Source organism: Streptopelia decaocto (genome assembly GCF_964273445.1).
Source record: "Streptopelia decaocto genome assembly, chromosome: Z".
Taxonomy (NCBI): Eukaryota; Metazoa; Chordata; class Aves; order Columbiformes; family Columbidae; genus Streptopelia; species Streptopelia decaocto.
Window position 1 is genome coordinate 23,025,104 of NC_138657.1, and position 27,477 is coordinate 23,052,580.

Here is a 27,477-nt window from a genome sequence, read left to right on the forward strand (position 1 = left end):
GATGTAATTTTGATAAAGCTCTCTTCTAGTTTCACATACCCAAGTGTTTCAGACAAATTCAGACTTTCTCCTTTCTGTGAAACATCCAGAAAGGTCAAGAGCCCAAAGGCTGAAGGGAAATAGAAAGAAAATAAATGAAAATACAGTATTTATCAAGTTTGCATTTTAATACCCAGCCATGCGTGTGTCTGTGTGTATTTTCTGTTGTGTTCAGGAAACTACACACAGAGTGCACATACTGAAGTTTCTTGACTCCTAAGGCTGGAAACCATACCAACAGACAAAATGCTACAAGGAAAAGGATTTGTTTGTTCATTTATTTTTAAACATATTACATTGATAGAATATTATTTTTAAAGGAAGACAATAATATATTCATTCAAAACTAGGCTGTTAAGCATATATATTTAAACTCCAATTTTTCGTACACATGAAGAAAGAAAATTATATTTTACAAATAGCTATTTTTAATAGACCTTATGAAAAATGTTTAAAAATATCTGTCAAAATCTGCCTCTTTAAATATACAAAACAACTTTGCTGCACTGAAGAAATCTTTCTTAAAAGCAAAAAATATCTAAGTCAACAGCTGAATCCCCATCAAATCCTACTGAAAGCAGTAGTGACATAAAAATGCAAAAGCACTGTATAAAGTAAATAAAGCTTTTGTTTGTCTAATACTGTACATATTTGTATTTGTTTCCAAAATGTTTTATAAAAACTGCTATTATTGAACTTAACATCCTTTCCTGTCCGCAGAAAAAAATAAGCCACTGAAATTATCTCTGTTACTAAAATGTCTTTTCTTCTGAATGCGAATATTTCTGTAATTCAAAGGGAATTTTACCACTTATCTAAATGCGAGCAGGACTGAAAGTTTTCTTCAGCATGTCAGTGTGTAATCCCCCTTACTCCCACTTGGCTTCTTACTTAGTTTCATAATGCAAAACATTACAAAATCTTTAATACATTAACTGAAGAAATCAGAACTCACGAACTTCAGCTTACAAGGCTGGTGTATAGATTAGTTAATTCTAAAACTGAGTGTTCAATTAAACCAGAACAAACTGCAAACAATGCTGCGTGCTTTTCAATCAACATCCCCCTTTCTCTCTTGCTTCCCTTATAGCCCCTTCTGGCATTTCTTCTGGAATGAGCTTTTTAAGAAGGTGCGGTAACCTGGATCATCCACATATTCATTCCTAAAGCGGGAACTCAGTACTCTCTGCCTCTTCTTCTCTCCCAATATAACATCTGCTCCATTAAATGTGTCTTCAAATCTCATGTCAGAGGCTGTAGACTAAACCAAAATATTAATTATACAGACAGCTTCACACAGGCTATAATATTCAGACATATTTTAGACAAGTTACATGGAAACACAGATATACTCATCTAGATGATATGAACCTAGCTCCATTACTGATTATGCAGTTACAACTGTCTTCAGGAAAATGTCTAAATAGTAAATATATATATTTGAAATGCACATTTAAAATATAATTATTTCTTTTCCATGTTATGCATGTGCTACTCGTCATCTAATCCTCTAGGATTAAATGTGTCCCTTAGAAACATGTGACTAACACCAGTTGTTACTTTTTATTTCATCCAGAGGTCACACCACCGTAACTCAAGGTGAAAAACAACACCACAGAAGTGATGCAATTGTTGGGCAGGTTTGATCCCAGCAGTATCAAGTATTATATACCACTTCCTCTTATTCAGAAAAGTTTTAAGTGCAAGGTACTATGTCATGGACTTCTGAAAACAAACCTGCATACTAATTTGCAAAGAATCAGAGTTTGGTCATTTGTCAGCAAACTTGAAACAGTGGGAACCAACTGAAACAAGGCAGCAGGACAGCAAACAGCAAGCCACTATGGAAGAAGCAGTGGTAGAAATGTTGGACCATTTCCACTACTGGAGTAAAAGTCCCAGGACTAGGAAAAGCATCACTTGGAAGGAATTGGTGTTATTTATTTCAGGAGGAGGAAACAATATCATAAGCTGTATTTATTTAACTTGCACTGTCTGCAGCCTGAGAAGGGGAAGGAGGTGCTGGGCATACCTTGAGGATTAAGCTACATATTTATAGAATTTGAGGCAATGGTTTGACAAAATGCAAAGGTCTGAGCACAGACTTGGTTTGCTGTATTTAATTGACCAAATTCAATGTTTTTAACCTACACTTGACTCCCCTATGAAGTTAATGGCATCAAATAAAAAAAAATCTATAAAAACTCCGCTTATATTTGCATTGTCATCCTTAGTGAAATGCAACACTGACCCTCACATTGAAAAGAACCACCCTAACCTTATTCTGTTTTTTCAGCAAAAGATGGCATCCTGCTGGTGAACACTCCCCCAACAGGCTGACAGCCTCACATTTCTCTATCTCTCTTCCTTTCTCAGCTTTACTGCCCCTCGCAGACATGATGCCAATCCTTTCGTTTGACACACCCCTAACTTCTGAAGCTAACAGCTGCCATGTTGGGGTTGGCTGCTGAGAATGAGATGAATGGCAGCTGCATGTCACAAAAAGCATAGAAAAGGAAAGTTGGACTGAAAACTTCTTCAGCTGCCTCACCACGTAACACTATGTTAGTCCCCCAAACTCATGTAAGCTGACCTGTGTCTGAAGATTCAACTCTACACATAATTAAGCGACAATTCCTTGCACCCAGCTTTCAAGAATCAAGGTAATTAATGTCATATAATGGATGTGTGAACAGGTATCATGTATGAGCCTCCCTCCTTGTGGCACTGAAAAATATACTGCACACTGCTCTCCCTTTCAAAGCTTCATTGAAAGGATTCTCTAAGTAAGGGGGAATTTTTTATTCACAACAGTGAATTATAGTTTGTTCTCAACTATGACAAGGTTTTTGCATCTTTATGTTTTGGTTTTACATGTTAAGAAAGCTAATATTAAACTTGTGATCCAGTTTTGAACGAAGAGCTCTAAAATAGAACACGGACATTAGAAGAACATGGTGCTCTTCTGAGCAGACTTGGGAATGGAATGGATTGAATTGCACAATATTTAGCATTAATGACAAAGACAGGTAACAGCAGTCATCTTGTCCTCTCCAACACCTGTATGGCAGAACTTCCCCTTTTCAGCCTTTAAGTGTTATGCTCCTTAAGAACCTCAACACTTTTCCACATGATACACATATGTTATGTTGTTCGAAACTGCAGAAAAATTAAAAAACATAGCAAACATTTGATTTCAACATCAAAACTACTGAAATGCCCATGAGCCCTGCCAGTGACATTAATGAGTTCTGATCAGGCACTTTGCTCCTTAGAACAAGTTAACTGCATTTTTATTAAAATAAATTACTTTAAAACCACAAAGCTCTGAGAATTTGGATTTTTTTTTTTTTTAAGTATATACATGTTATAAGCATGCTGAATGAACAGAATGGCTGCCAGTTTAAGTATTTACTAACTTGATAATTCATGATCTGACAAAGGATGGACCAAGATGTCCCTTTTAGGAAAAAAGAATTATGTTTGACAACAGCATTTGCCCGTATTAGAAGAACAACCAACCATTCTCACTAGCAAATGGACACTTGTGCTGATTTAGCCAGTCATATTAGTACAGGCTTCACAAAATGTTTGTCCAATTTAGACTGCAAATCCAGAATAAAACCAAGACTACTGTTATTGGCATTTTGAGCATATATATACTATAAAGTAATCATCAGCAAATACTCACAAAACGTGCTTTTACTCTCTTAGGAAGTTCTTCGTCTAGTGTATAGATCTCTTCTCTCTTCATTACTATTTGAGAACCATCTTCAAACTCAACCTAATTGAAAAAATGAGTATATAAAAATAAAATAATAATTTAACTCTTTCAGGAAGTTTCTGAGAATGTCTCCAGACAAAAATATATGTGCAAATACAGAAGATTTTGATAGAAATATTTTGCTATTTTAGGAAGGTAAAATTAGGATAAAACATTAAAAATGTTATTTCTTGGGATCTGCAACACGTGTATAAATTGAAAATAATATCTAATGAAAGAGACTTCAAAATCAACACTGACACATATATAATACAGTAAAATTTATTAGATTAGGAATGCCAAGCAGTAACAACATAGACACCATCATTTTGTAGGAATGACACATTAAAGTTTTTTTATGTCATCCTTATTTGCCTCTAATTTTTTTACTTGCTTCTAATAAATAATTTTAACATTCTGTGCTTTAAGGTTGAGAAAGACTATGTCAAAAGAAAGAAAGTATGAGTGACAACTAAGGAAATACCAGTTAACAGAATTTTATTGAATCTGATGGAATTTCTTTAAAATGCTCTGTTCAGAAGATGAAAAGCTTTATCATGCTTAGGTTTAGATTTAATCCAACATGAACCCCGTTAGCAGAAAATGAGAAAGGAAATGTACCTAGGTGTGGGGAATGTTAAAATGCTGAGGCTTTGAACCATTTAAGCCTTTTCAGTAGCTGCTGATTTTTTTTTTTTAATACTTCATCTAACAATTGTGAATTTCAGCTATTATCTATGACTGCAGTTTCGGTTTCCACAGAAACCATACTTTAAGGTTTGATGTAAAATTAAAAGAAGTCCCATTCCACATCCTTAGGTGACTTAATGAGACCATGTGAATGACAACAACAGGCTCAGGCTGGAAAAATAAACCCGAATACAAACATAGGAAAACATTAACTTATAGGAAGTATTATTATAGATAAAACTGAAAAAACCATGTATTTGAACTTGCAAATGGACTATGTTTTGTAGGTTCAAATTAAACCCTTGCCAGGGCCAAGTACGTCAGGTTAATTGTGAGCAGCTGAAAAATCTGATATAGTATAACCATTCTCAAAAGCCATGGTACAGATCTATGAACTATTAACTTCTTTAAAAGCATTTTTAACAGCTATGTGACAGGAATGCACAAATCTGGAATGCATTTAAAACCCACAGAGCATAGATGGATAACAAAGTCACAAAAGTCAACCTTGCTCCTCTCTGTCCCTGTTACTAACGCCATAAGCCTAGTCTGTTAGAAGTATGTGAGAGGAACTTAAAGGTCAATTTGGCTTAAGCTTCTTTAATGAAATGATGGTAATTTAGGTATTTTTCACCATGATGCAGGTGCAACCTTTCTGCTATTCCTGCTCCTTAACTGCAAAATACTTTTAGTAATATGTTTTTGCATAATACAGTTGGTAATAATATTTTTGCATCACTGGTGAAAGAGCTGGGCAGGAAATGAACTCTGCCTGCACCATGCAATCAGAAAATCACCTCCTGAATGGGCAGTGGTTTTGTTTTTACTGGTAGTGTGCAGCACGAGGCAACTGCTTCGTATCACAGAATCTGGCATGCTTGTAGTATGAAATGCATTGAACATTTACAATGAAGACTAATTGGAAATTCTTCAGCTATAATTCAGCACACTGCACTGAAAATAAATTTGCCTACTGTTAAAGGCAAACACAACATGAGCTCCTCTAAGACTTTCACCAGTATCATGACTCACGCAAAATGTAAACCCACCATCTCTAATAGCTCAAATTTAAATCCAGATTGCAGATACTACATTTCAAATAATTAGTTTTATCCAGTAAGCTATTTTACTTGGACTTCTGCTGCCGTACTGTGTCTGTGTAGCATGTTATTCTCTCCATGAGATTTTCTTTTGTTGGGACAGCATAAATTAAAGGGTCAGCTGAAATTGTCAGAAAGCAATTAATAGGGTGAATGGATAATTTAATAATCTCAAATGAAACTCAAAACTGAACAGTGAGTCAACATGAAAAATGATCAAGACATCAAACGTAGATCTAACAGTTTCTCCTGAACACCAGCTTTGTTTGGTATTGTCTGCTTAGGGACTGTGCAGGATACTGGGTGGCAAATGTTGAACTGGATAATACAAATTTTGATGCATTGTGTCATAGCTCCTGCATGGATAAGTACTGTCACATTTGGTCCAATTGCTTCATGAATATGAGGAAAATTCACAGATCTATCTAAGTAGAGCAGATTTGCCCTATTAGATCAAAGTACTCATTTTAGAGCATCCTTTTCAGTCTCTCCTTTTTGTCATACGATCTCAGAGATCACATAGAAGACTTGGTGAAGTGCAACAGAGAACTCACAACCCAGAAGAAGAATGGAATATGTGTATGCATGGGTCCTGGGAACTTTCAGACAGGCTGTGTAGAAAGACCAGAGGAAGAACTACTGGTGTGTCCTGAAGTTAACCTTGCTTCATGTCACAGACATTTTGTAACGTGTGGCCATGTTGTGGCAGCCTCCTCTCCCCTCCTACAGATTGAAATGCTTGTTTGTCTCCAAAGTCCTCCGTAGTGCAATCTGGACTACCTCTAATCTTCAATCTTTGCTATTTCCTCCCTGATAGGCATTTTTACAAGGCAGTTTACAGTAATCTCCCATAATTGTTATGCTGAGAAGCTCCAAACCTTACTAAACCTCTCCTTGTAAATCCATTTTTCTTAAACCAAAATGATTTCATCCTGTTGTCCAAGAGGTCTAAAATAAGACAAATAAGTTTCCCTCTGTCAGATTCCTTCAAATATGAAAGAAAACAACATTCATCTAATCTATCTCGAAGTATTCCTCAGAAGACCAGCTGTTCAGAAGATTAAATGATCTGAAGATTAATGCTACTATTCAACAATAATCTTTATATTTTATAAAGAACTTTTCACCTTCACAACATAATACAGCTGCTAAATGTAAGCAAAGAGGTAAGATTTAGAGACTAGCTGAAGGGATCAGGTATTTGAGGACTTGAGTTCGATTGCAAGTCATTGGCACAGCGAGAAGGTCAATGCAGCAAGTCATTTAGCCTCTCTGTACCTTAATTTATCTACAGATAGAACAGTAAATTTGCCACTTTTGTAGAGTAATGTGAGGCCCTCAGATGAAAAGAGTTACATAAGTGAAAATTATTTTATATATATATAAATGAAATGTACCGAGATTCTCATTCTTTCAGAAGTGCTATTATTATTGTGATTGTTTTATTGCAGTTTTTACCATTCACTTGGGTACTCAAAGCTGCTGACTGATTTTTCTCAAAGGCAAGCACATAAAAAAACAATTATTGTGTCTCTGAAATCAGAAGTCAGCTTTTTAGCCTTGCCTTCAGTGTTTAGTTCCCTTTTGCCTTTGCTGAGGATAAAATGGTCCTTAGGTTATGTGTTAATTAATTCAAAAGTGCCTCAGAAAATGAAAGTGGGGCTATTTATGCTCTTCTTTTTACTGTCCTCCCTTCCATCCTGTTATGAAATGCCTAAGGTCCACTGTAGTCGCACACCAATACTTAATTTTATATCATTAATTGTACAATTACCTGACATAAAAGTAAAAAACCTGGAGAAAATAACAAATGTTACCTTTCAATCTTAATGTTCCACCTGTTCCCCTAAGTTCTTATTAAATAAGCCATTTTCTTGATTTTATAAGAACAGGTGAAACCTCAACTCCCAAAGAGCGCACAGCACTTTTTAATGGTTTATACAGCTTTATTCATTAGTTTAAATGCATTGACAGCTACAATAAGACTCCACATTGCAGCCTTCTGCTGCTTTGAAGGTGCAGCTGACCACTCCAATGCTAGAGCTGAACAAGCAACTTGCAATAAAGACATCTCAAAAACAAGCACATGATAATAAATATAGACACTCACCTGATACATGTGAGCTGTGTTTGTTCCCAGATACTTTGCACCATACAGTTTTCCATCAGGCCACTTCACCTGGACAACCTCTCCCTCTGCAGGTGGGCCGAGCCTTAGGCAATCTCTGCTCTGTTTACAAAGAAGGATGGATTCTCAAATCAGTGAGTGAGCCACGCCGCTGAAATTACCATTTAGCTGCTTTTTACAACTTGGTAATTGGAGGAGATTTATTACCACGTGTGACTCAGGTTTTGTAGTCCTGCTAATGGGCTAACAGAATATACTGCTAGCCTTTATGAAAATGAAATACTGTCTTTATAGCTTGATGCTGCATTGGCAAGGCAACATATACATAAATGAGATAAATATTAGCAACTGTGATACATTTCCCCCAAAATTAATTTCCATCACACATCAAAAATAAAAATCACTAAAGTGCAATTGCATATGTACCACCATATGTACCACTGTTTCTCTTTCACATATTCAAGTAATTTATGTTTTGTTAACCACAGCACATTTTTGCTATATGCTTAACTTTGCTGACTAAAACATACCCTCACAGATCAAACTATCAATGGGGAGAATGCCAATGAGTTCTTTGCTTAGCTGATGGAGAAACCCTGAAAGAATCCAAATGTTTACAAAGTAAAACTAGGTGGGATTTTTTTTTTTTTTCCTGAGAAGATATGAGGCAGTTTATTTGTTGTGTTTTGGCCAAATTTGGCACCTGATTTCTTGAGCATGTCAGACCAGTAAAGTTTACACTAGTTGCAACATGTCCTTGTCATTATTTCTTTTGTCCCATATGGCTCTATATGACCTAAATGACTCATTTTCAGAGCACACTGACCACATACTCATAACAACAGCTGTCCACACAAGGAAATACATGAAGAACCAGTAAGCAATTTTGTCCAGTCTGTGCTCACCAATTCTTTGGAAGCTATGTCTGCCAAATATCCACCCCAACAAAAGGATCTATACTTTGTACCAGCTACATCACAAGATAATTAGTGCTAATTTAGTGGCATTCTCCTAGTTGTAAGAGGACCTGCTTGGTGACCATGTTACCTGAGCTTACTGCTGAGAGAAAGCCAAGGACTCAGGTACAATGACTCAGTTACAAAGCCCTGCAGGAACTGGTGTTGTCTCCAGTTGCAGCAGTGCTATTACCATTTTCAAAGTTCCAGATTTACATAGAATAATTTACCAAAAATTTGCATTTTTGAGTTCCATGGCTGACTTCCAACAGAGGCCAACAATCATCATGATAAGGAACTCAAAATGTGGAAGCAAAAACAAACCACAGTGATCCTTAGTGGGATATTATCTTGCTATACTATCATGCTAGCCCAATACAGGCTTTATAAACTGGTTTTAATCACATGTATCTTAATCCATGAATTTGATTCAACACATAAGAAAAAAAGTGAAAAACTGGATTTTCACAGAAACATACTTTACTGCATGACAATACTGTCTCTGTCATCCCTCAGGTGCTGTGTCAAGGGGACAGCTCTAAAATATGCCCTGTGTGTTGCCTGGCAAAGATTGCTGTGACAGACACAGAAAGATATATCTTTTCAATTTCACCATCTATCTGGGATAGTAGGTGGCATTGCTGTATTACCCTTTCTGGTATTTCCAGGAGAGGTGGGGGAAAGGGGAAAGGAAAAGAATGGCTGCTGCCTACCTTCCAACAGTGGAATAATTATCACTTCCCAGGGGACAGTGATTGCTAAATACTATCACAGCTCTAACTATAAATTAAATGAGACTATATTTTTAATGCTTTATTCTCAACGATGACTATCAAGATGGTTATTGTCATTATCATACTTCTTCCTCTATCTATTTATTGCTAAAGAGCAAAAAGGAGTCTTGGCTCAGTGTCTTGAATGCACCTCTGAAAATACACCACGAAAGATAGCAAATTTCCTGAAAACAAACAATCTATCAACAATGTCAAGCCAAACATTAATTTTCCAAGAACAAAAGCCCAGCATGAATTGCTCTCTTTGCACCTTGCACAAGAAAAAAGTCTCACGGCATCTCTAGGATAGCTAATGGAATTGCTCATACGGAAAATTAGAGTTCTCATGCAAATAACTAGACAAATAACAATCCCATTCTTCATGTATCACAACAGTGTCTTAGCCTATGGAACAATGTTTTGGAAACCTGTACTAAATAGTTCTTGCTGATTTCTGCCAGAGTTCCTACCTTTTATTTTCATATTACATAAGCATTTTAGACATGCTCTTTTTACTGCAAAAATAATTCTCACCATTTTTTTCTGTTGAATAAGTAGATCCATTTCTTATGCTGACAAAATTGCAAACTGCAAACTCACTATTGTCAGCCATTTAATGAAGATACGGCAATCTTTCAACATTGCCATACATCAGCTGTAAATAACATGTAGTGTGCTCAGTCTACATTCATCTCGTAAACCGTGTACATTTCCCACACGAATACATTGTATATCTTCTTGTTCACAAGAACAGACAAAACTGTGCCCATCTGTACTGAAAAGCCTATATACTTAAGTGTTAAATTTCACATTCCACCTGTTTCACAGCTCAGAGCCCCAGCTCCAAGCATGGTCAGCTACAGAAGGTTGCTCAGGGAAATGACCGGCTGGGTTTGAGTATTTCCAAGGACGAACATTTCAAAACCTCTGTGGGCAACGAGGCCAGCATTCGACAGCCCTTATAGTGAAAAAGTATTTTCCTAAGTGAAGAAAAATTCCTTGTTAAGAAATACCCTGTAACTCAGTTGATACTTGTTGTCTTTCGCCCTGTCACTATGCACCAGTGAGACGTGTGTGGCTCCATCTTCTTTACTTCCCCCATCAGGTATTATACAGTTTGGTAAGATCCTCCTGAGTCTACTATTCTCTAGGCTGAACAGCTCCAGCTCTGTCAGCCTTCCCTTATATGACAGATGCTCCAGTCACTCATCACCTTCATATTCTTTCAATGTATTTGCTCCTGTATGTCCACCTCCTTCTTGCATAGGTGAGCCTGTAACTACACACAGAACTCCAGATATGGTCTTACCAGTGCAAGGTTTACAGCCAAAAAACCAAAGTTTTCAGTTTGAATTATTTTCTTCCCCAGTGAAGAAGGCAGCAGTTGAACAAAAAAAGACCTAGAGACTGCAACACATTATTTAATAACGCTTCAAAAAAAAAAATCCGTTTAGATACATGAAAAGTAAACAGCTATCAAAAACATTTCTAAATATTCTGAACACACAAACCCCCATCACTTAATTCCCCCTGAATCTAGCAGCAGGAAAAGTTTTTCATTAGCTTGTACAACGATCAGCCTTCCAACAGTCAGCTTACAGCACGATGTTTGATCTTTCAGGAGCTTAAATGGAATCATATCCTTCCAAACCTGATTCAAACTTTGGTCAATGTGAAGCATGATTGGTGAAGAATAGATCAATTAACTCCTTTAACTCAAAGTAATGGTCATAAAGGTTAATATTGTATTTAATATCATAGCAACAATATTGGTCATTTGTCTGAAGAGAGGAAAATGTGGCCTATATGGCATCTTCAAGAGGATGTATAAACCCAGCAGTAGTCAAATATTTAAAATTGCTGCTAGAAAAAGAACCATATTCAAATGGAAAAATGACGATACTTGTCTATTCAAATCAGAGGTCAACTTCATCAGATCACCTGGCTCTTGTTAATTGTTTTGACTCAAGAGAGCCAGAAGAGTTGTGATAATGAAGGTCCCCAATTCTATCCTGCAATTGATAATCCAGACTACTTTGTCTCATTTTCAAGGCTGATTTTGCCTCCCACTCATACTTTTACATAAGCAGTCTGTGGAACCTCTCCTAATAGGATGAAAAAAAAAATCAATCTCCATCTTGACCAGATCACAATATTTTCTGTGGGACTGTGCTGGTTTTGGCTGGAATAGAGTTACATTTCTTCATAGTAGCTAGCATGGGACTGTGTTTTGGATTTGTGCTGAAAACAGTATTTATAACATCGGGATGTTTTAGTTATTGCTGGGCAGAGCTGACACAGAGTCAAGGCCTTTTCTGCTTCACACACCACCCCACCAGGGAGTGGGCTGGGGGTGCACAAGAAATTGGAGGAGGACACAGCTGGACAGGGAACAGCTGACTCTGACTGACCAAAGGGATATTCCATACCATATGGTGTCATGCTCAGCATATAAAGCTGTGGGAAGAAGAAGGACGGGAAGAACATTCAGAGTCACGATGTTTGTCTTCCCAAGTAACTGTTTGTTATATGTGATGGAGCCCTGCTCTCCTGGAGACAGAGGAACATCTGCCTGCCCATGGGCAGTACAGAATGAACCTCTTGTTTTGCTCTGCTTGCGTGTGCTGCTTTTCCTTTACCTATTAAACTGTGTTTATCTCAACTTGTGAGTTTTCTCACTTTTCTCATTCCCTCCCAAATCCCACTGGGGAGTGGGTGTTGAGGGGGTGAAGGGGGAAAATGAGTGATGGGCTGCATGGGGCTTAGTTGCTGGTTGGGGTTAAATCATGACAGAGAGATTGCTTAACTCAGTTGTCACAGATGAGCTCCTATACTGGACTTAAGAGCGACAAGGAGAATGAAACATTGCAAGGTAAAAGACATTTGCTATCCATAACATTCTGAAGATCCTCCCCTACAGCTGACAAATATTACTGGAGACTAGTTTTCCCTTAACATAGCCCCAATATATTAATATATATACATATATGTATGTATATGTAAAAACAATACCATGAAGACCAAGATTTCTTCTTCTGTGTATAAAAAAAAAAAGGCCAAGAACTTGGAAAGATATTGAAGAAAAATCAATCTATGGTATACAGTATTAAGTAGGAGTATTGTCTACACGTGGTTCACTCTTTAAGTTTACTCTTACTCACCAGTAACCCATCTGAATAAGCATAAATGTTTCCCTTACAGGTGCACTGTTTTACAAACCTGAGATTTATGTTCATAAACTGGTGTCATTTAAAGTAATTTGCTAAACATGCATAGTAGCATCTTTTCTGAACCATTTCATCCTTCTGGAACTTGTTAAATAATTTTTGAATATACCACACCCATAACATTCTTCTACCCATTTCCAATGAGCATGTCCATACAAAATCCACAGCACAGAGCACCAAACTGTTCAGCAATATTTAACCAAGAGAGCTAACATAATCAGGTTGGCACTTCTGTCTTCAGGAGAGTGGCTGAGCAGCCCTTATCTCATGAAGAATCTCAGAAACTCCCATTTTATTTTCCTCAACACTAACAGAATTGTTCATCTGTTTATCTGTTCATCTGTGGCAGACACATTGCTGAGCTTTGTGTGAGCTTTTCGTCAAATCACTATGGCTTAGACTGTATTAAAAATAAAATATTTTTGTTTGTTTAAATTGCATTCAAATTACAGCATTTTTCTCAATGTCACTTGGCAAAAATTTCTGCATCTCCTTGACACTCCTGGGTTTTAGTTGCTGATTTGCTTTGTTTCAAAAACAAAGCACAAAATGCCTCATTGTTTCTTCAAATTCTTGTCAAATACCATTGATGGATAAATTGACATAAACAATACAGGGCTAAAGCGGTTAGGTGTGGCTCTTGCAACTGGTCTTACAAGCTAGCACATACTTCTAATCGGGGTTTTTTTGCTGTATGGCTCTGTAATACAGCAACAGAATGATAAACACAGAAATTGTATAAATTATTTTACTTAATGGTAAAGGAATACTATAAATACACACAGAACCTGAAAGGCATTATTTTTCCTGGGATGCTATCAGTTTAAAGACAGTTTAAATGTTAGCTCAAAACTAGTATTTGTAACAATTAATGCAGCTGAATATCTTTTTCATGCTTTGAAGCTCCTCATTATTTCTGTACCATATGACATCAAAACCCTCTAGGAAGACATATTCCAATCAATCAACAGTGGTCTTCCGAGAAGGCTGTGTAAGAATCCATTTCATTGTGCTGCTGCTGCTTTCTGTATCAGTGGCATCTTGTGAATCCTGCTATGCTGCTGTCCTGCAATTTAGCAAGAAGGAATAGCAGAAGGCAGAGGTAAGAAGCGACCTGGCTTCAGTCCCACACGTGCCTGGTGATACAGATCTTTTCCGTACTGTTCCATCCCTGACACACAGGGGCCACGGCACGATATTGTAATCCTCCTCCTGGCAGACCGAAAGCTGATAATCTAGCCCTGAGGTTTCAAAGATCAAAGAGAAACAAATACCAAAAAGATGAACTAGAGCTAAATCAGACTATGTAACTGCAATAAACCTGGCCTTCCTACCCTGCATACCTTTTTTTTTCCTATCACTCGCCTTGTGTTTGTTCATAAACTTATACATTTGTTAAAATCAAACTGTGAAGTAGGAACTGCCTGTTTTCTGTCATCCTCTGCATAGCTTAAATCCGTATGAATGGCTCACGCCTTAGTACTAGTCTATCTAACCACAATTTGCACGAAACAAGCCATAATATTGACTCATTTTGGATTTTAACCTTGAAATTCCATGGTTTCTGAAAAATAAATTAAAATTCATGCATGGGCTCCAAAACTGAATAACCAAGATTTCTGTCATCTTATTTTGGATAAACTGAAACCCATTTCACAGCAAATTCAATTCACAGCACATTCATTTCAACTTATAGCAAACAAGCACTCTGGTATTAATCACAAAATTAACAGTTACTTCTCACAACACAGACAAAACACACTAACTACATCTGATTTTCACTGATAAGACATGAAGTGGGTTTCTGGTGCCTGGATTCACCACATGAAAAAATAGCAAAAACCCACGCCTGATTATTGGCTTTTGCACAGAAATGGTCCTCTTGCTGACCCTAGTTGAACTGCAGCAGATGTTTCTAAATTCTCCCCTTAAATCAGAACCTGAGTTAAATTTACTATCCTATTTCATTGCTGCTGGGGTATTCATGATGAGACAGTGCTCTCTGTACTGACAGAAACCAGCTGAAGATGGTTTGAAATGGAAGGAGTGCAGAACTAAGCTAGAGGTGACCACGCTGTCAGGGTGAGTTAGATCTTTGTGTACAGACCTGGGAGAGAAATAGGTTCCTGTGGCAGAGCAGGAAAGGTACCTCTGAGCAGCCCTCAGGATGGAGCTGCAATGTCCCCAGGGCCATTCTGCAAAGGCACTTAATTCAAGTTGTCTTCTCTGCCCACGTTACTTCAGCAAACAGTAACTTCTAACATGAGTGCTACTGATTAAGCTTCCACAGTCATGCTCACCGGTGATTGTTTCATAAGGCGCACGACCAATGTGATTACAACTAAAAGCCTGTCATACCAACAAATAACATACCACTGCTGAAAACAGTGAATATATCTACCAACACCATTAAAGTGGAAGTGGAGAAACAAACTGTGGAAACTCTCTGAAAACAACTGCTGATCTCAACAGACTGTCAAAGTGTGTTTTTCTTTTGGCAACTGATAGTATACAGCAGTTCATGCAAATTTTTAGAAACACAAAATTAGGTTTCATACATTTCAAGACAATTTGAATCAAAACGAGAGTGGTAGCTCATTTGCCACAGTCAGAATTTTATCTAAACAGGAACAGCAATTTACACAGAGTATGAGCATTTGAAAGAGCAGGCCTTATTCCCAGGAGTGCAATTCTGGTTCTGAATTGGTATATATTCAGTGAAATCACCAGATTAAGAGAATAGTTACTGTAATTCAACAAATTTAGCCTTCTGTCACAGAATGCATAGTATAAAAATACTTTGAATTTATGCACAGTATGTTGTCCTTAAAATGTTACTGAATCTTCTCTTACAAAAGTGAACATATGCTCTCACCAAAGGGAAACTGCAAGTCAAATTGGATCATGCATTCCTGAATACATCAAAAAATTTCTTGCTTTCCATTCAGCTTAGAAAGTTACTATTTCAACCATTACAGTGCCTTTCAGCAAAGTATTAATAACACAAATACATGTGTAATGCTAATTGATAGACCCAGAATTGCCCAGAGGATCACAATTTAAACCCACATTGCAGAATGTGAGTTTGGATGTCCAGGGTGGTACTGAGCATCACAACAAGGTGCAGCACAGAAGGCGCTGAAGAAGCCTTTATCTGGGGTACAATATGTTCTTATGGGATGAAACTGTTAGAAGTAGGAAGATGAAGTTAGCAAGGACATCAAGGACATATGACTCAATGTGCCTGACAAGGGTCCCTTAAGTGCAGCGGACAACCCTTGCTTATGCTCACATTACAGTTAGATCAGACTCTGAACCCTACAGCACTACCTCATATCCTGCACACCTATACATTGCTGAAGGCCTAAAGGTTTAAATTCCCAGGAAAACAATTACAGTCAGACTCTGCTTCTGCCCTCGCTTCGGGTCGTAACACCCATGAAGGAAAATACTCCTTCATTCCACTCTCCCCTCCCTAAAGCACATGGCAAGTCTGGAAATAATCTGCTTCTGAAACACACAATGAATGGGGTAAAGTAGCACATCTGAAAATCCTACAATTCCTGGGTTACCCCAGAATGAAGGTGGGAGGGGAAATAATGGTCCTCCGCCACTCCCAGCAGCCCCACCTCATCTCAGTGGCTCCTGTGTGATTCCAGGGGTTTCACTGTGCCCCAGATGCTCATCACAGCTGTACTTGTTGTGGTCCTGGACATGGGCACACACTCACTTTGCAAACACAAGAAGCACTGTAATATATTTCCGCCTTTCCCCCTCTTCACTGCAAAATCAGCCATCTTAACATAAGCTGCAGAGTAATGGATTATCCTCCATTTTGTTTCTCCTGCTGAGCTGTGGGGGTATTACGTTCAACTCATCTAAAATCATTATTGATAACGATCCATAAAGCATTCCACTATAATGTGGAAAGGACATTATACACAGGAAACCGTGTAAAGATAGCACTTATATTCGAAGCTTTAATTTGCCTTTAATCTACCCTACATTCATTTTTTATGCTTATCTATTAAGTTGCCTGTCTTTCTACTGTAACAGGAAACAAAGAAAAATAAGAAGCCACTGAAAAATCACTTTTTTTCTCCATAATGGAATAAAGTAACCCGAATCAATACAGTTATAGTACTGTACAACAAGGTTCAGATTAAAATCAGACTATTGTATCTTGTGATGTTTTGCAGCTTCAAGAGTTAAAGGATGGAATAAAATCTTACAGTCTGAAGCTTTAGAACATAGTCTTCGCTTTCTAAAAAGTTTGATTTTAACTTAACAAGACCACAGTTTTAAAAACAGGAATTCATTTGTGATGCAGAAGATGCAAACGATGATTTGGCACATGCAAAACACAGCACTTTGTGTATCAGTACTTGCAAATGTAGTGCAAAAGTCCACAGTTGGCAAAATGTGTTAAAATTAATTTCTCAGCTCACATGAACTTGAAATAAATTCTTCAAAACATATACACATATTTAACTTTTTGGAGTATTTCACAGAACAAGAATACAAAATCCTACACAGTTTTTACAAATCTATGTAGCCAGGAAAATAAATCCAAGTTTTATCCTCAGAAACATGTCACACGGCTCTCAAACATGCCTTCCAGAATTCTTCAGAATTGTCTGTCAATGGTCACAGCACACAAATTGCTGAGTAATAAGTTCAACTACATGGCAGGTAATTTTACAATGCTGCAAAAAAAAATGTGCCAGCCCAACATTAAGCAGTGCATTATTCAGCACAGACACTCAATGTTGCCTCAGTTAAAAAATAAAATGGAGGTTGCTAAACCTATTAAAATTCATTAGGTCTCTTCCCACATCACAGAACTAGTTCTGAGGATTTTTTTCACTAAGTTTATACCAAATACAATATATCCTCATTACCTTCAGAAATGCATTGCTTGCTTTTCTGCTTCACATTCTCAGAAATCACTGGTGGTGGGGATACTGGAGTGCATCCAAAATATCTATAAGATTGCCCAGAAAGACTGCAAATTCTGCAGCTCTAATTTCCTTAGCCATTCTTTACAGATTTACATGCCATTATGATAAAACTGAGCAATAAGCTATTATTGTCTGTCAGAAGTCTAATGGATGTTTCACAGATACAAGAAGTCAGGTAAGCACTACTATATAAAGTTTTGATTTGAACAGGTAGACAAGCAGAAAACAGTTGTCAGAACAGGTAAAGAGAGAAGGGCACACAGAAAAGAACTCACTGGAAAAAAATGCTGGAAACTAGTCAAGAGTTTAGGCATTTATAATACCAGAGAAGATTGATGGGGAAAAAGTTAGATACACCTGATTTGTAGGACAGAAATTCAAAAAACCACAGCATCCTTCAGATACTACTAGGGCTAGAATAAAATCTTATATCTTTTGTATCCAGGTGGACACCAATGAACTGTCAAGACTTACATACTACCTGAGTATTTCCAAATGTCTATTGTTCAAGCAGTATGATTTTTCAAAAGCAGTAGCAAAAGTACTAACATATACAGAAATGGAGAAGCACATTGAGTGTCCACATAGACATGCAGACACACATTTATTGCACCAGTGAAAGTCTGTGGTCCAGACAAAGTCATTAGGGAGAAGTTCCTGTAAAAAAAGTAATACTGCAATCTGAGCTTTGACACTCATGGCCCCCATACGTGCTACCCTTTCTGTTATAATAACGTGCACATGCAAAAAGTCCTACCTAGATATGGGCAAATTATGGTTTTAAACTAATGTTCCCTTTTGCTAGCCTGTAGAAGAAACAATTTTTGAAGAAATGTCCAGCTGAATCCCATTTGTCCTATATCTCAAAGGAGGATGAAGTTAATCCACTCTGTCTCTCATTAGTCTAATAATACTATCCTTGGGACAATCTGTATTCAGCCTGACTCCTTTGCCTGTACTTCACCCCAATTAGTCCACGTCATCTTAAACAACTTAGATTATACATTTCTATGCAGCTTCAAACCCCAGCCAGATACCTGGGCCAGGAATGACCATTCAGAACCTCAGTTAGTCCACAATCATCAAGAAAGATAGGATGACTGGCAAGCCTATGTACACAGTATGGATATACATCACAGTGTGGGTTATGAGATGTTGAAGCTTTTGTTCCATAAATTTGTAGGGGTGTAAAGTGAGAATTTGCGGGCCAGGACAGAGGTATGGGATTGCAAAGAAGGTCACTGTCTCAGAAAAGTCTATGATGTGTTTTGTTTTGTTTCATTTTTAACAGATTCTCAATTCACACTGCTATCATACCGGCAGGTTTTCCTTCAAATACTGGCAACTAAAATGTGCTCCATTTTATTACAGAGAAAGCAGAAGATAATAATTTTGGGCTTTAAAATTTAGGTGCACACAGTAAGAAGTTGTAGACTCCATGATAATTTCTGTGAAGTACTCTGGCTGTCAGAATTCTCAATAGCCCTGTTCCTCCCTCCCCTGCCAGTGGTGAATTTAAAGTACCAATAGACACAGCAAGATAGAGCATAATCTCCTACACTCTCTTCACACTGAAGGCTCTCTTGGGTCCACTACTGAAGAAGGTACTTGCATAAGTATCAGCAAAATTATGTGAAGTATTACAAGCATCATTGTTGGTATGTTAAAAAATCCACTGCTTGGTGGGTTTTTTTTTCATGTTTGAATTTTTTTCAGGTAAGGTGGCATCCACTTCAAAAAAAACAATTGTAGGCAAAAAAAAGCAAGAAGTTGAATGGGCCAACTTGACACATGCAAAAATAATTTCTTGTTCCTGCTTTTTACAGCTGCAGTCTGAATGTATTATCTTGAACTAATAGACACCTTTTTGAGAGTATGCTTTTTTTATTTTATCAGGACCTCAGAAAATTACCATGATGTGGTTCTGCAAAACAAACGCATGAACTCCTGCATATAATATCCAAGTGTCCTCCCAAACACATCTCACTTCCTCAATTGTTAAGATGCTCTTGCTTGTAAGGAACATTTAAAGCATCATTCCATAAGCTACAATACAACTTAAGATGGTATTCAATTTATAGATTTTAGGAGGCAAAGTCCATTTTGGGTTGTGGGCATGACAACCTACAGGTCAGCTCTACCTTCTCAATGGACAAAGCCTACATTTATACATTTAATAGTAAACTAAAACAGTGTGGGTATGTCACGGCAGCAAGAGTAAGTACACTCCTTTTTGTCCGCTTAAGTTTTGCTTGATAACCACAAGGTGAAACAACAGCAAAGAATACTGTATATACTGGTCACTGGAGGAAGTTGTCCTGCTGTTGCTTCCAGCAAACAATTGTACCCATATACTTTTTTGCACCCTCTTGCACCTCATGAGTTGAGGAAAAGCTGACTAGCTAGCACATCAACAAAAATCTATGTATCTATGCCCATATCTAACATCCACACTTGAAAAACAAAATGAAACAAAACAAAAACAAACCCTGATATATTTAGCAAATGCTAATACAAACTAATAAAAATAAGCAGGAGAAGAGAACAACGTATACCTTGCTTTGGTAGTTATTAAATGCTTACACGCAAACAGAATTCCACAAAGTTTCAAGACTGACATTTCCCTGATCCATGTTTTTCTCCTTAAAAATAAATCACTGTGTCTGAACATTGGAATTGTGGTCTATTGTGAGCTGAGCTGAAATTATGTAGTGGATTCAGCACATACTGGAAAAGCAGAAAGCTCGTGCTATCTTTGTGAGCTGGTTGAAAAGTGAAAACAGATTAGAAAAATAAGTTCTTCAAAAGGCAGCAACATGCTTTCACACCAGATTTGATGAATAAGTCCTCCCAGCGGCACTAACACCTGATACGCACATTGCATGGATTAGCAAGTTTTAGTCCAGGCAGAAGAAAAACCATTTTTTTCCCCTTCCTGTAACTGCTGCAGGTATATTATCTAATGAAAACACAACAAGATTTCTCTAAGGAATGCGAAATTCGTTTGGTGTTTCCATCAAACAATTATGTGTTGTTCACCTACTATCTGAGAAGCACTGAGGCATACCCAGACCTGATTACATTTATTCGTAGCTTGAGATCAGACTACCCCACTAGGGTGGCAAGCAGTTTCTCATCTCTGCCTTACCAGATCCTTGATGCAGGCATACACAAAAAGGGGTTTCTAATAACAATACAGCCACATTTGCTTAATATCTTGATCATCCTAAATCAGAATGTCTTTGATCATAAATGGAGCCTTTTGGAGTGTTTCGAATTAAAGGATAAATTTTCAAAGACATGTAACAGGGATTTGCTGACTGTCTTCTATTAAGACCAGTGGGAGGTAAACAGCTCAATGCCCATACACTGCTCTGAAATGTACCCTTTCAAACACTGTATTTTCAAAAGGCATCAGGCTTTTCAATAACTAAGAAGCTTCTAAGAAAAACAGTATCATTTCCACTGATGTATCTGTCAGCCAATACTACTTCCAGGAAAACATGAGGCCTGCAGAAAACGGAACAGTTCAAAGACTTTCACAGGAAAAGAATACAACTCCTGGGGGCTGCACCCCTTGAACTGCAAAACATGTATTACGCACTGCTCCGTATACCCAGCTCTTCCCATCCACATGCACAAAAGGACACAGGGCTAAGTGAAAAGTGGTCTTGCAACAAACAGCACTTTTGCAGTCCAGTGTTCACTGAAGACTCTAACATTTAGAGATTATTACTAGGAGGTACACCAAAAACATCAGGTCAGCATAAAAAAAGCCTCAGAGGAGCATGGGAAGTAACCAAGGATTAGAGTCATATAATGAGAAAGACATCAAGCGGCATCTGATGAACAGGTTAACATCGAATGTATTCATTGCAAATGTGGAGGGAAACAGAATCTTTCCCCAATTGTCTCCAAATTGTGTTCATATGTGCTAACTAAGTGCACAATATGGTCCTTAACAGTTTCGAAAAACTTGGTAGTTTATATAGGTGCATAAGGGAAATCAAAATCTCAATTGCTTTTTGGAAATGCAATAAACTTCACAATCTTCTCCCTGATGATTTTTATCATTAATAATGTAATCTCACAAACTAAATATCAGACAGTGTAAACAAGTTGTTAGAACAGATTCTTGAGAGCTATTCTTCCCATTGCAACAGGATTTTTCTATTCAGGAAGGAATTTTTACGAGTTATCTCTGAGAGACAGATAAGGATATATGGAATTCCCTCTCTGATATCCTTTATTAAATACATATTTCTTATTTAATTAAAATACTTTGTAAGATTACTTTTGATTCATTTGGTCAAATGGCAAAGACTAATTAGAACAACCAAGGTTTGGAAGTGCATTAGGAAATAATCATTCTTAGCAGCAAAAGCAACAAACATGAACTGAATATTAAGACGCTACCTTCTCAAGGTCAAAATCAGTAGCTCAAGAGCTTCTAACTCTCTAGTTTAAAAACAAACAACCAAAACCCCAAACCAAACCACAACAATAAAAATGACAAAATACCCACAAACAAACAAACAAAGCCCTCAACACCAAATCAAAAATAACAGGTATCGGAGAAAGTACTTACTACAATGTCTTCAGGAAAAGTATCCAGACTGAAAGAGCCATCATCGAACATGACTTCATAGAACAGTTGAGATGTCACTCCTATGACTCTGCAACTATAGTAACGTGTATTCCTGTGTTTCGTGATGACTGTCTGCCCAACTGTAATGGCCTTCTCACATGTTTTAGCTCTCTTGAAAAAAAGAAGAATTTAAAATAAAAAGTAATTTTAAAATACCACCTTACTCATCAGAAATTTATCAGTGTCAAAACAGAATTGATAACAGTTCACCACACAATGTAAAAATTTCAAATGCAAAACTTCATTCCAATCCTGATCACACACATTTTTTTTACATACAAAGTTTCATTTTATGAGAAAACAAAAGGCATCTGAAGAATAACAGCACTCAAAAAATATTTTGCAGCTGACACCTTCTAACTACTCTGCATTAGATCACTAACACACAATTAGCAATATTTATAAATTTTATTTGTAGAATAATTTGTAGAATTTGCTTGAAGAGGTCAGATGTGATGAATCCAGGGCACGGTCATGCATTGTTTTAAATGATGAGATTTTTTAAGTACTGGATTTCAGTATAATTCTACATAATTGCTTAATATTTTGCTAAATCTGATGCAATAACTAAATGCATTTCCAGTTCTTTTCAGAGCTGCTTACAGCAGTGTATGAGTAACTTCTTAACCCATAATATGAAGAATTTTTGCTTTGAAACTTCAGACAACATTCATCATTCTTCATCAGTTATTTATGTAGTAAACCTCAGTTATTTACATAGTAAATCAGTGACAATAATTTTTTCATTTCTCATTTTTAACTCCTCAGAGCTAGTTCCGTCAATGAGAAGAGTAACAGGGTTGTTAAACTATGCAAAAATTCGACACCAATAACTACTTTGTGCATTCTAGAAATAAAGAAGAGATTGGAACCTTGTAAGTGAGCTAATCCTCAGAAGCTCACATGATGCAGACAGCTGTTACATATCAGCCCCCAATTAATGAAGCCCTGTGAAACTTCCATTTAAAAAGCAACCTTCTTCACCAGGAAAAATAAAATCTAGAGCACTTCTTTCTCCAAATCCTGACTGCCTGTTTATTACCTCACATAGGTCCGTATGTTTACACAACAGTAAGTTGTTGTGACTTTGGTTATATCTACATAGCTGAACCTATAAGGGAAGATGCTACTACAAGGGGCAACTACACTGGTATATACTAAGCATAATTTTTTTCTAAAGTAATGTTTATATAAACAGCTTTAAAATACTGTATTACATATGCTAAAATAATTACTGAGGTTTTGAGCACTGCTTTTCAAACCTTCAAAGGCAATGAATTCTTCAATCAATATAATAATCTTAAAAAGTGTCTGTGAAAATCTGAGAAATGCCACAGCTGTAGAATTTTTAACAATAATACCAAAGGGAGAACTAAGGATAGCATCCGTTCTTTTGTTAGATTCCAAGCATTAATAACAATGTCAATACTTTTGGGGAAGAGGAAAAACACACCTTAAACATAGACACTTTTGGTTTTGCCAAGACTGTAGTTGCTATCATGCTTCTTTCCTGGACCGTTTTCTGGGATTTGGAACTTTTAAACCTCTCGGCTCCTGCAAACTAAGGGCAAACCAAGTACAAATACTCTGTACCATTTCAGGAGATAGTGCACTAAATCAATCTCTGTGTGTCAGAGCACTGCCTGACATACGCATTTGGAGGATTTAGTTGAGGTCACGTCAGACAGTAAAACCTAATGATGTTTCTAAAGCATTTTCAAGCTACCTAGAAATAATGTTCTGAGTGTACTCACAAATTATTTAACCATTTACATGTATAACAAAATTCTTCTTCATTTTACCTGTCTATAGTTAGACTACGTAGGAAAATTAACTACATTTATAATAATTTACTGGTATTATCGCAGGAGCGATAACATTAGCACTTTGTCTTATCTTGAAACATATGTAAGCATAAATGTTAACTCACCTTTCAGTTCTTGACTTTCGCCTATTCAATTATTTGAGGGGAAGGGATCAGGAAGAAACTGGAGAATATCAATTGATTTACTTATATGAGACAATAGAAAAAGTTTGATATTATAGTACAGAAGCCCAAGGAGAAATAGCTCTATTACAAAGTTTAAATGCTGTGTGTTAAAACCTTAACTTTTCACAGAAGATGGAAGGCAAATATAGTATTTTAAGAGACAATACAGGCTCATTTAAGAATTAAATTTTCAGAGAAGAAATGCCATTGCTCATTAGAACAAATAAAAACAGAAATGCATCCTAGCTGAAGGAGAAGATTATTTTTTTAGTATGTTATATTTATAGGATTCTTGATTCATTTCCCCGAAAAAATATTGACAAGCACACCCTGTAATTGACTGCATGTCCTAGAAAACATTTCCTGTCAGAAAATCTTAAGAATTTATTGATGTTAAGAATGTCATTTTTGCTCAGAAAGGACAGTTGTTATGTAAGAGAGTCTATCAGATTAAAGAAACATCTGTGGTAGTTACCAGATTATTGAGAAAGCTGTGGTTTAAAAAGCTTGATTTTCTTATACAGCACCTAAGCCAAGGATGAACTAAGAGGCGGAAACACAGAAAACAACCATATACAAAGAAAAAAAAATTTAACCTCCTCTCCTGTGTGCAAACTTCAAAAAGATAAAAGGGAAAATTACTTTCTCCTTCACTTTCTGGATGGCAGCACACAAAAATTTTAAATAAAATATATAAACTATACGTATACAAAACCATAATAACTATAATGAAATTGGCGTATGGTGTATACCTGAATATCTGACTATGATTTTTAATGGAGAATCCTCAAAATTCTGAGACTTATTTGGTACATCATCATTTTAAGCTCACTCCTCGGAACTGCAATTTAGGCATAGAAATGATGTACGAGATTTCAAAAATAAGCCAGTTCATTATTTTTGAATAATATGTCCTTCCTAAGGCATGTCTCTCTGAGAAGTTAAAGGGCTGAAAGTAGTTAGCAAACAATGCCATTGCATTACTTGGATATCTACAGCTTCTGTTCGACAGCACCCTTTTGTTCTCTGTGTGCTACGGAGGTAAGAACCGGTCCATAATAGCAGAAGATAATGTGTAATTGTACAAAAAGCAACAGTAGGCTTTTTCAACTGCTGTCCAGAGGGTTTTTGCAACTCCTATCATTGCCCCTTCTGAAGACAGTCTTTCAAATTGCACATGACTGGCGCTGCCCAAATGGCCTCTTCTGATCACACTTTCGAAATGAAGTATCACCTGTGAGTGTATGTTTACCTCCAGCTGGCTTCCTCTCACCCTGAGTGCTGTCCTTGCTATTCTTGTATGGATCACTTGGATTTTTTTTTTTTTCCTGTTAGTATAGTTGCATACAACTTCTTTTTCTCATTTCCTTGTGTATGGAAGAATTATTTTGACCAAAACAAATCCATCTGCAGCACCTGCTCTGAACTGTGCTTCCAAGTGTTCTTGAAGTTAGGTGACAGAAAGGTGTGAGGGATATGTTTCAAGCCCAGAGACAAACACAGTCAAAAAGGATAAACGAAAAAAACATGACCATGTCTGTAAGTATAATAGTAAATCACAGGGCGTTCCTTGCATATTGACACTCCAGTTTACATAATAAACATACATAAAATAATATAGGCTGCAACAGGAAGAAACGGAAACATTCTGTATAAGCCAACGTTCCTGGTAGAAAATTTTTGTGTTATTTCTAAATCTGTACTTTCAGCAAACACAAGAGGCATGCTTACTTTTGGGTCCAGGGACCTCCAAAAAACATGTTTTTGAAAAGTCATATCAACATTTAAAAACTCCAGTTCTTAGTATTTTTGTATTTACTTCATTTGGCAGCACCGTTTGGATATAAGGATTGTGCTTCCCCTTTTGATTTTCCTTATGATGATTTTTCACCAGAATACCTGCCATTGTTTTCCATGGCTGACATAAAAATAGTACTCTAGGAAAAAATCCTGAAGATAATACATAATCTCATGCCCAGTGAAAAAGGCTTGTGAAAATATATTGATAAATAATTTGGACACAATTTGCTTGAGATCACAGCTGTAAATAATCTTGATGTATACTCCACCTGATCATTGCAGTAAGTCCTTGCCTGAGGTGAAGAGATACACTAGTATCAGTAAAGTGCATGTTTATCTGTATTTAGGTAGATATTTGTTGAGCACCCTCACTGATTTACATACTACAACACCACTGTAGATATATGTCACAGTTTTTCCTAGTGCCCACAAGCGATCCTTTGGTTGCTGACTTTTGGATTGTTTGGTGTGTTTTTTTTAAACTTGAAGAAAACAGCAGTCACAGGTGTTCTCTGAGCATTTAGGCACAATATCTAGAGACAATATTAGTGAAAAATCAGACATTTTGTATTTTGTTTCCTTTAAATGAGGACAAATAATATTGTCCTTGCTTTATGTACAATATTTTCAACTGCTAAGCCCAAGAATATATTTTTTTTTCTTGCTGAGAAGACTATCTATTTGGTTCCTGTAAAAAATTGCAAAGTGAGTGTAATATTTCAGTCTGCATGATTCCCCTGTTCTGCTTTCAAGCAAGGAAGCTAACACAACAGAAAAACAAAAGGAGTTCCTTCCAAGTAAGATACATTGCTATGCCTAATGGTGAAGAGCAATGTAATTTCTGCATGAAGGAATAGCTAATAGCTAAGAAAAGCATAACAAGAAAACCAATGGCGAAAAAACTTCCAAAGGCTTAAAGATGTGATTAGTTTAATTATCCAAAAGACAGAGTATAAAACCAAGCATATACAAACATATGGCAATCTCCTTTGTCTCAGGAGAAAGTTAAGAAATTCACAGAAAAAGATTCCTTAATAAAATATCTATCTTTCTAAGTATTGGCCAAATGAAAAAACAAAAAAGCATTCTTTTTCTTTCTCTTCTGAAAATCTGATTTAGATTTGAGTCATAGGAAATAATAACAGAGAATTTTTTCAAAAGGTTGGTGCTGAGTTTCAGGAAAGGACATGAGAGTCTTTTTCCAAGCTACTTTAAACACCCTTCACACAACTTCTTAAATAATAGCCACATAAAATTGTGTTTCTCCAAAGCTGGTGGGTGTCTCTTTCACACTACCTATAACAGGTCAAGAAAATCACTAAGAAAAAATAGATTTTATGGGATTCCATGTCACTTTATTACTATTGTGGGGTTTTTTTCTTCACCATTGAAAATATTAGCT

At 36.8% G+C, this 27,477-nt stretch overlaps 1 protein-coding gene across 5 annotated transcripts in view; it reads right to left on the reverse strand.

The window, feature by feature from the left end:
• Positions 1-298: 298 nt before the first annotated feature.
• Positions 299-27,477, reverse strand: part of KDM4C (lysine demethylase 4C) — a 260,034-nt gene continuing 232,855 nt past the window's right edge. For 3 of the 5 annotated variants that reach the window (XM_082075473.1, XM_082075471.1, XM_082075476.1), the window contains exons 19-23: positions 23,739-23,846; positions 22,226-22,396; positions 7,703-7,822; positions 3,731-3,823; positions 299-1,300 (exon numbers count right to left, since the gene is read on the reverse strand). In XM_082075473.1, coding sequence (XP_081931599.1) covers positions 1,124-1,300; positions 3,731-3,823; positions 7,703-7,822; positions 22,226-22,396; positions 23,739-23,846 — 669 coding nt within the window. In that variant the 3' untranslated portion in view covers positions 299-1,123. The remainder of the gene's footprint in view (positions 1,301-3,730; positions 3,824-7,702; positions 7,823-22,225; positions 22,397-23,738; positions 23,847-27,477) is intronic. The other 2 variants (XM_082075475.1, XM_082075474.1) reach the window with 1 other exon arrangement.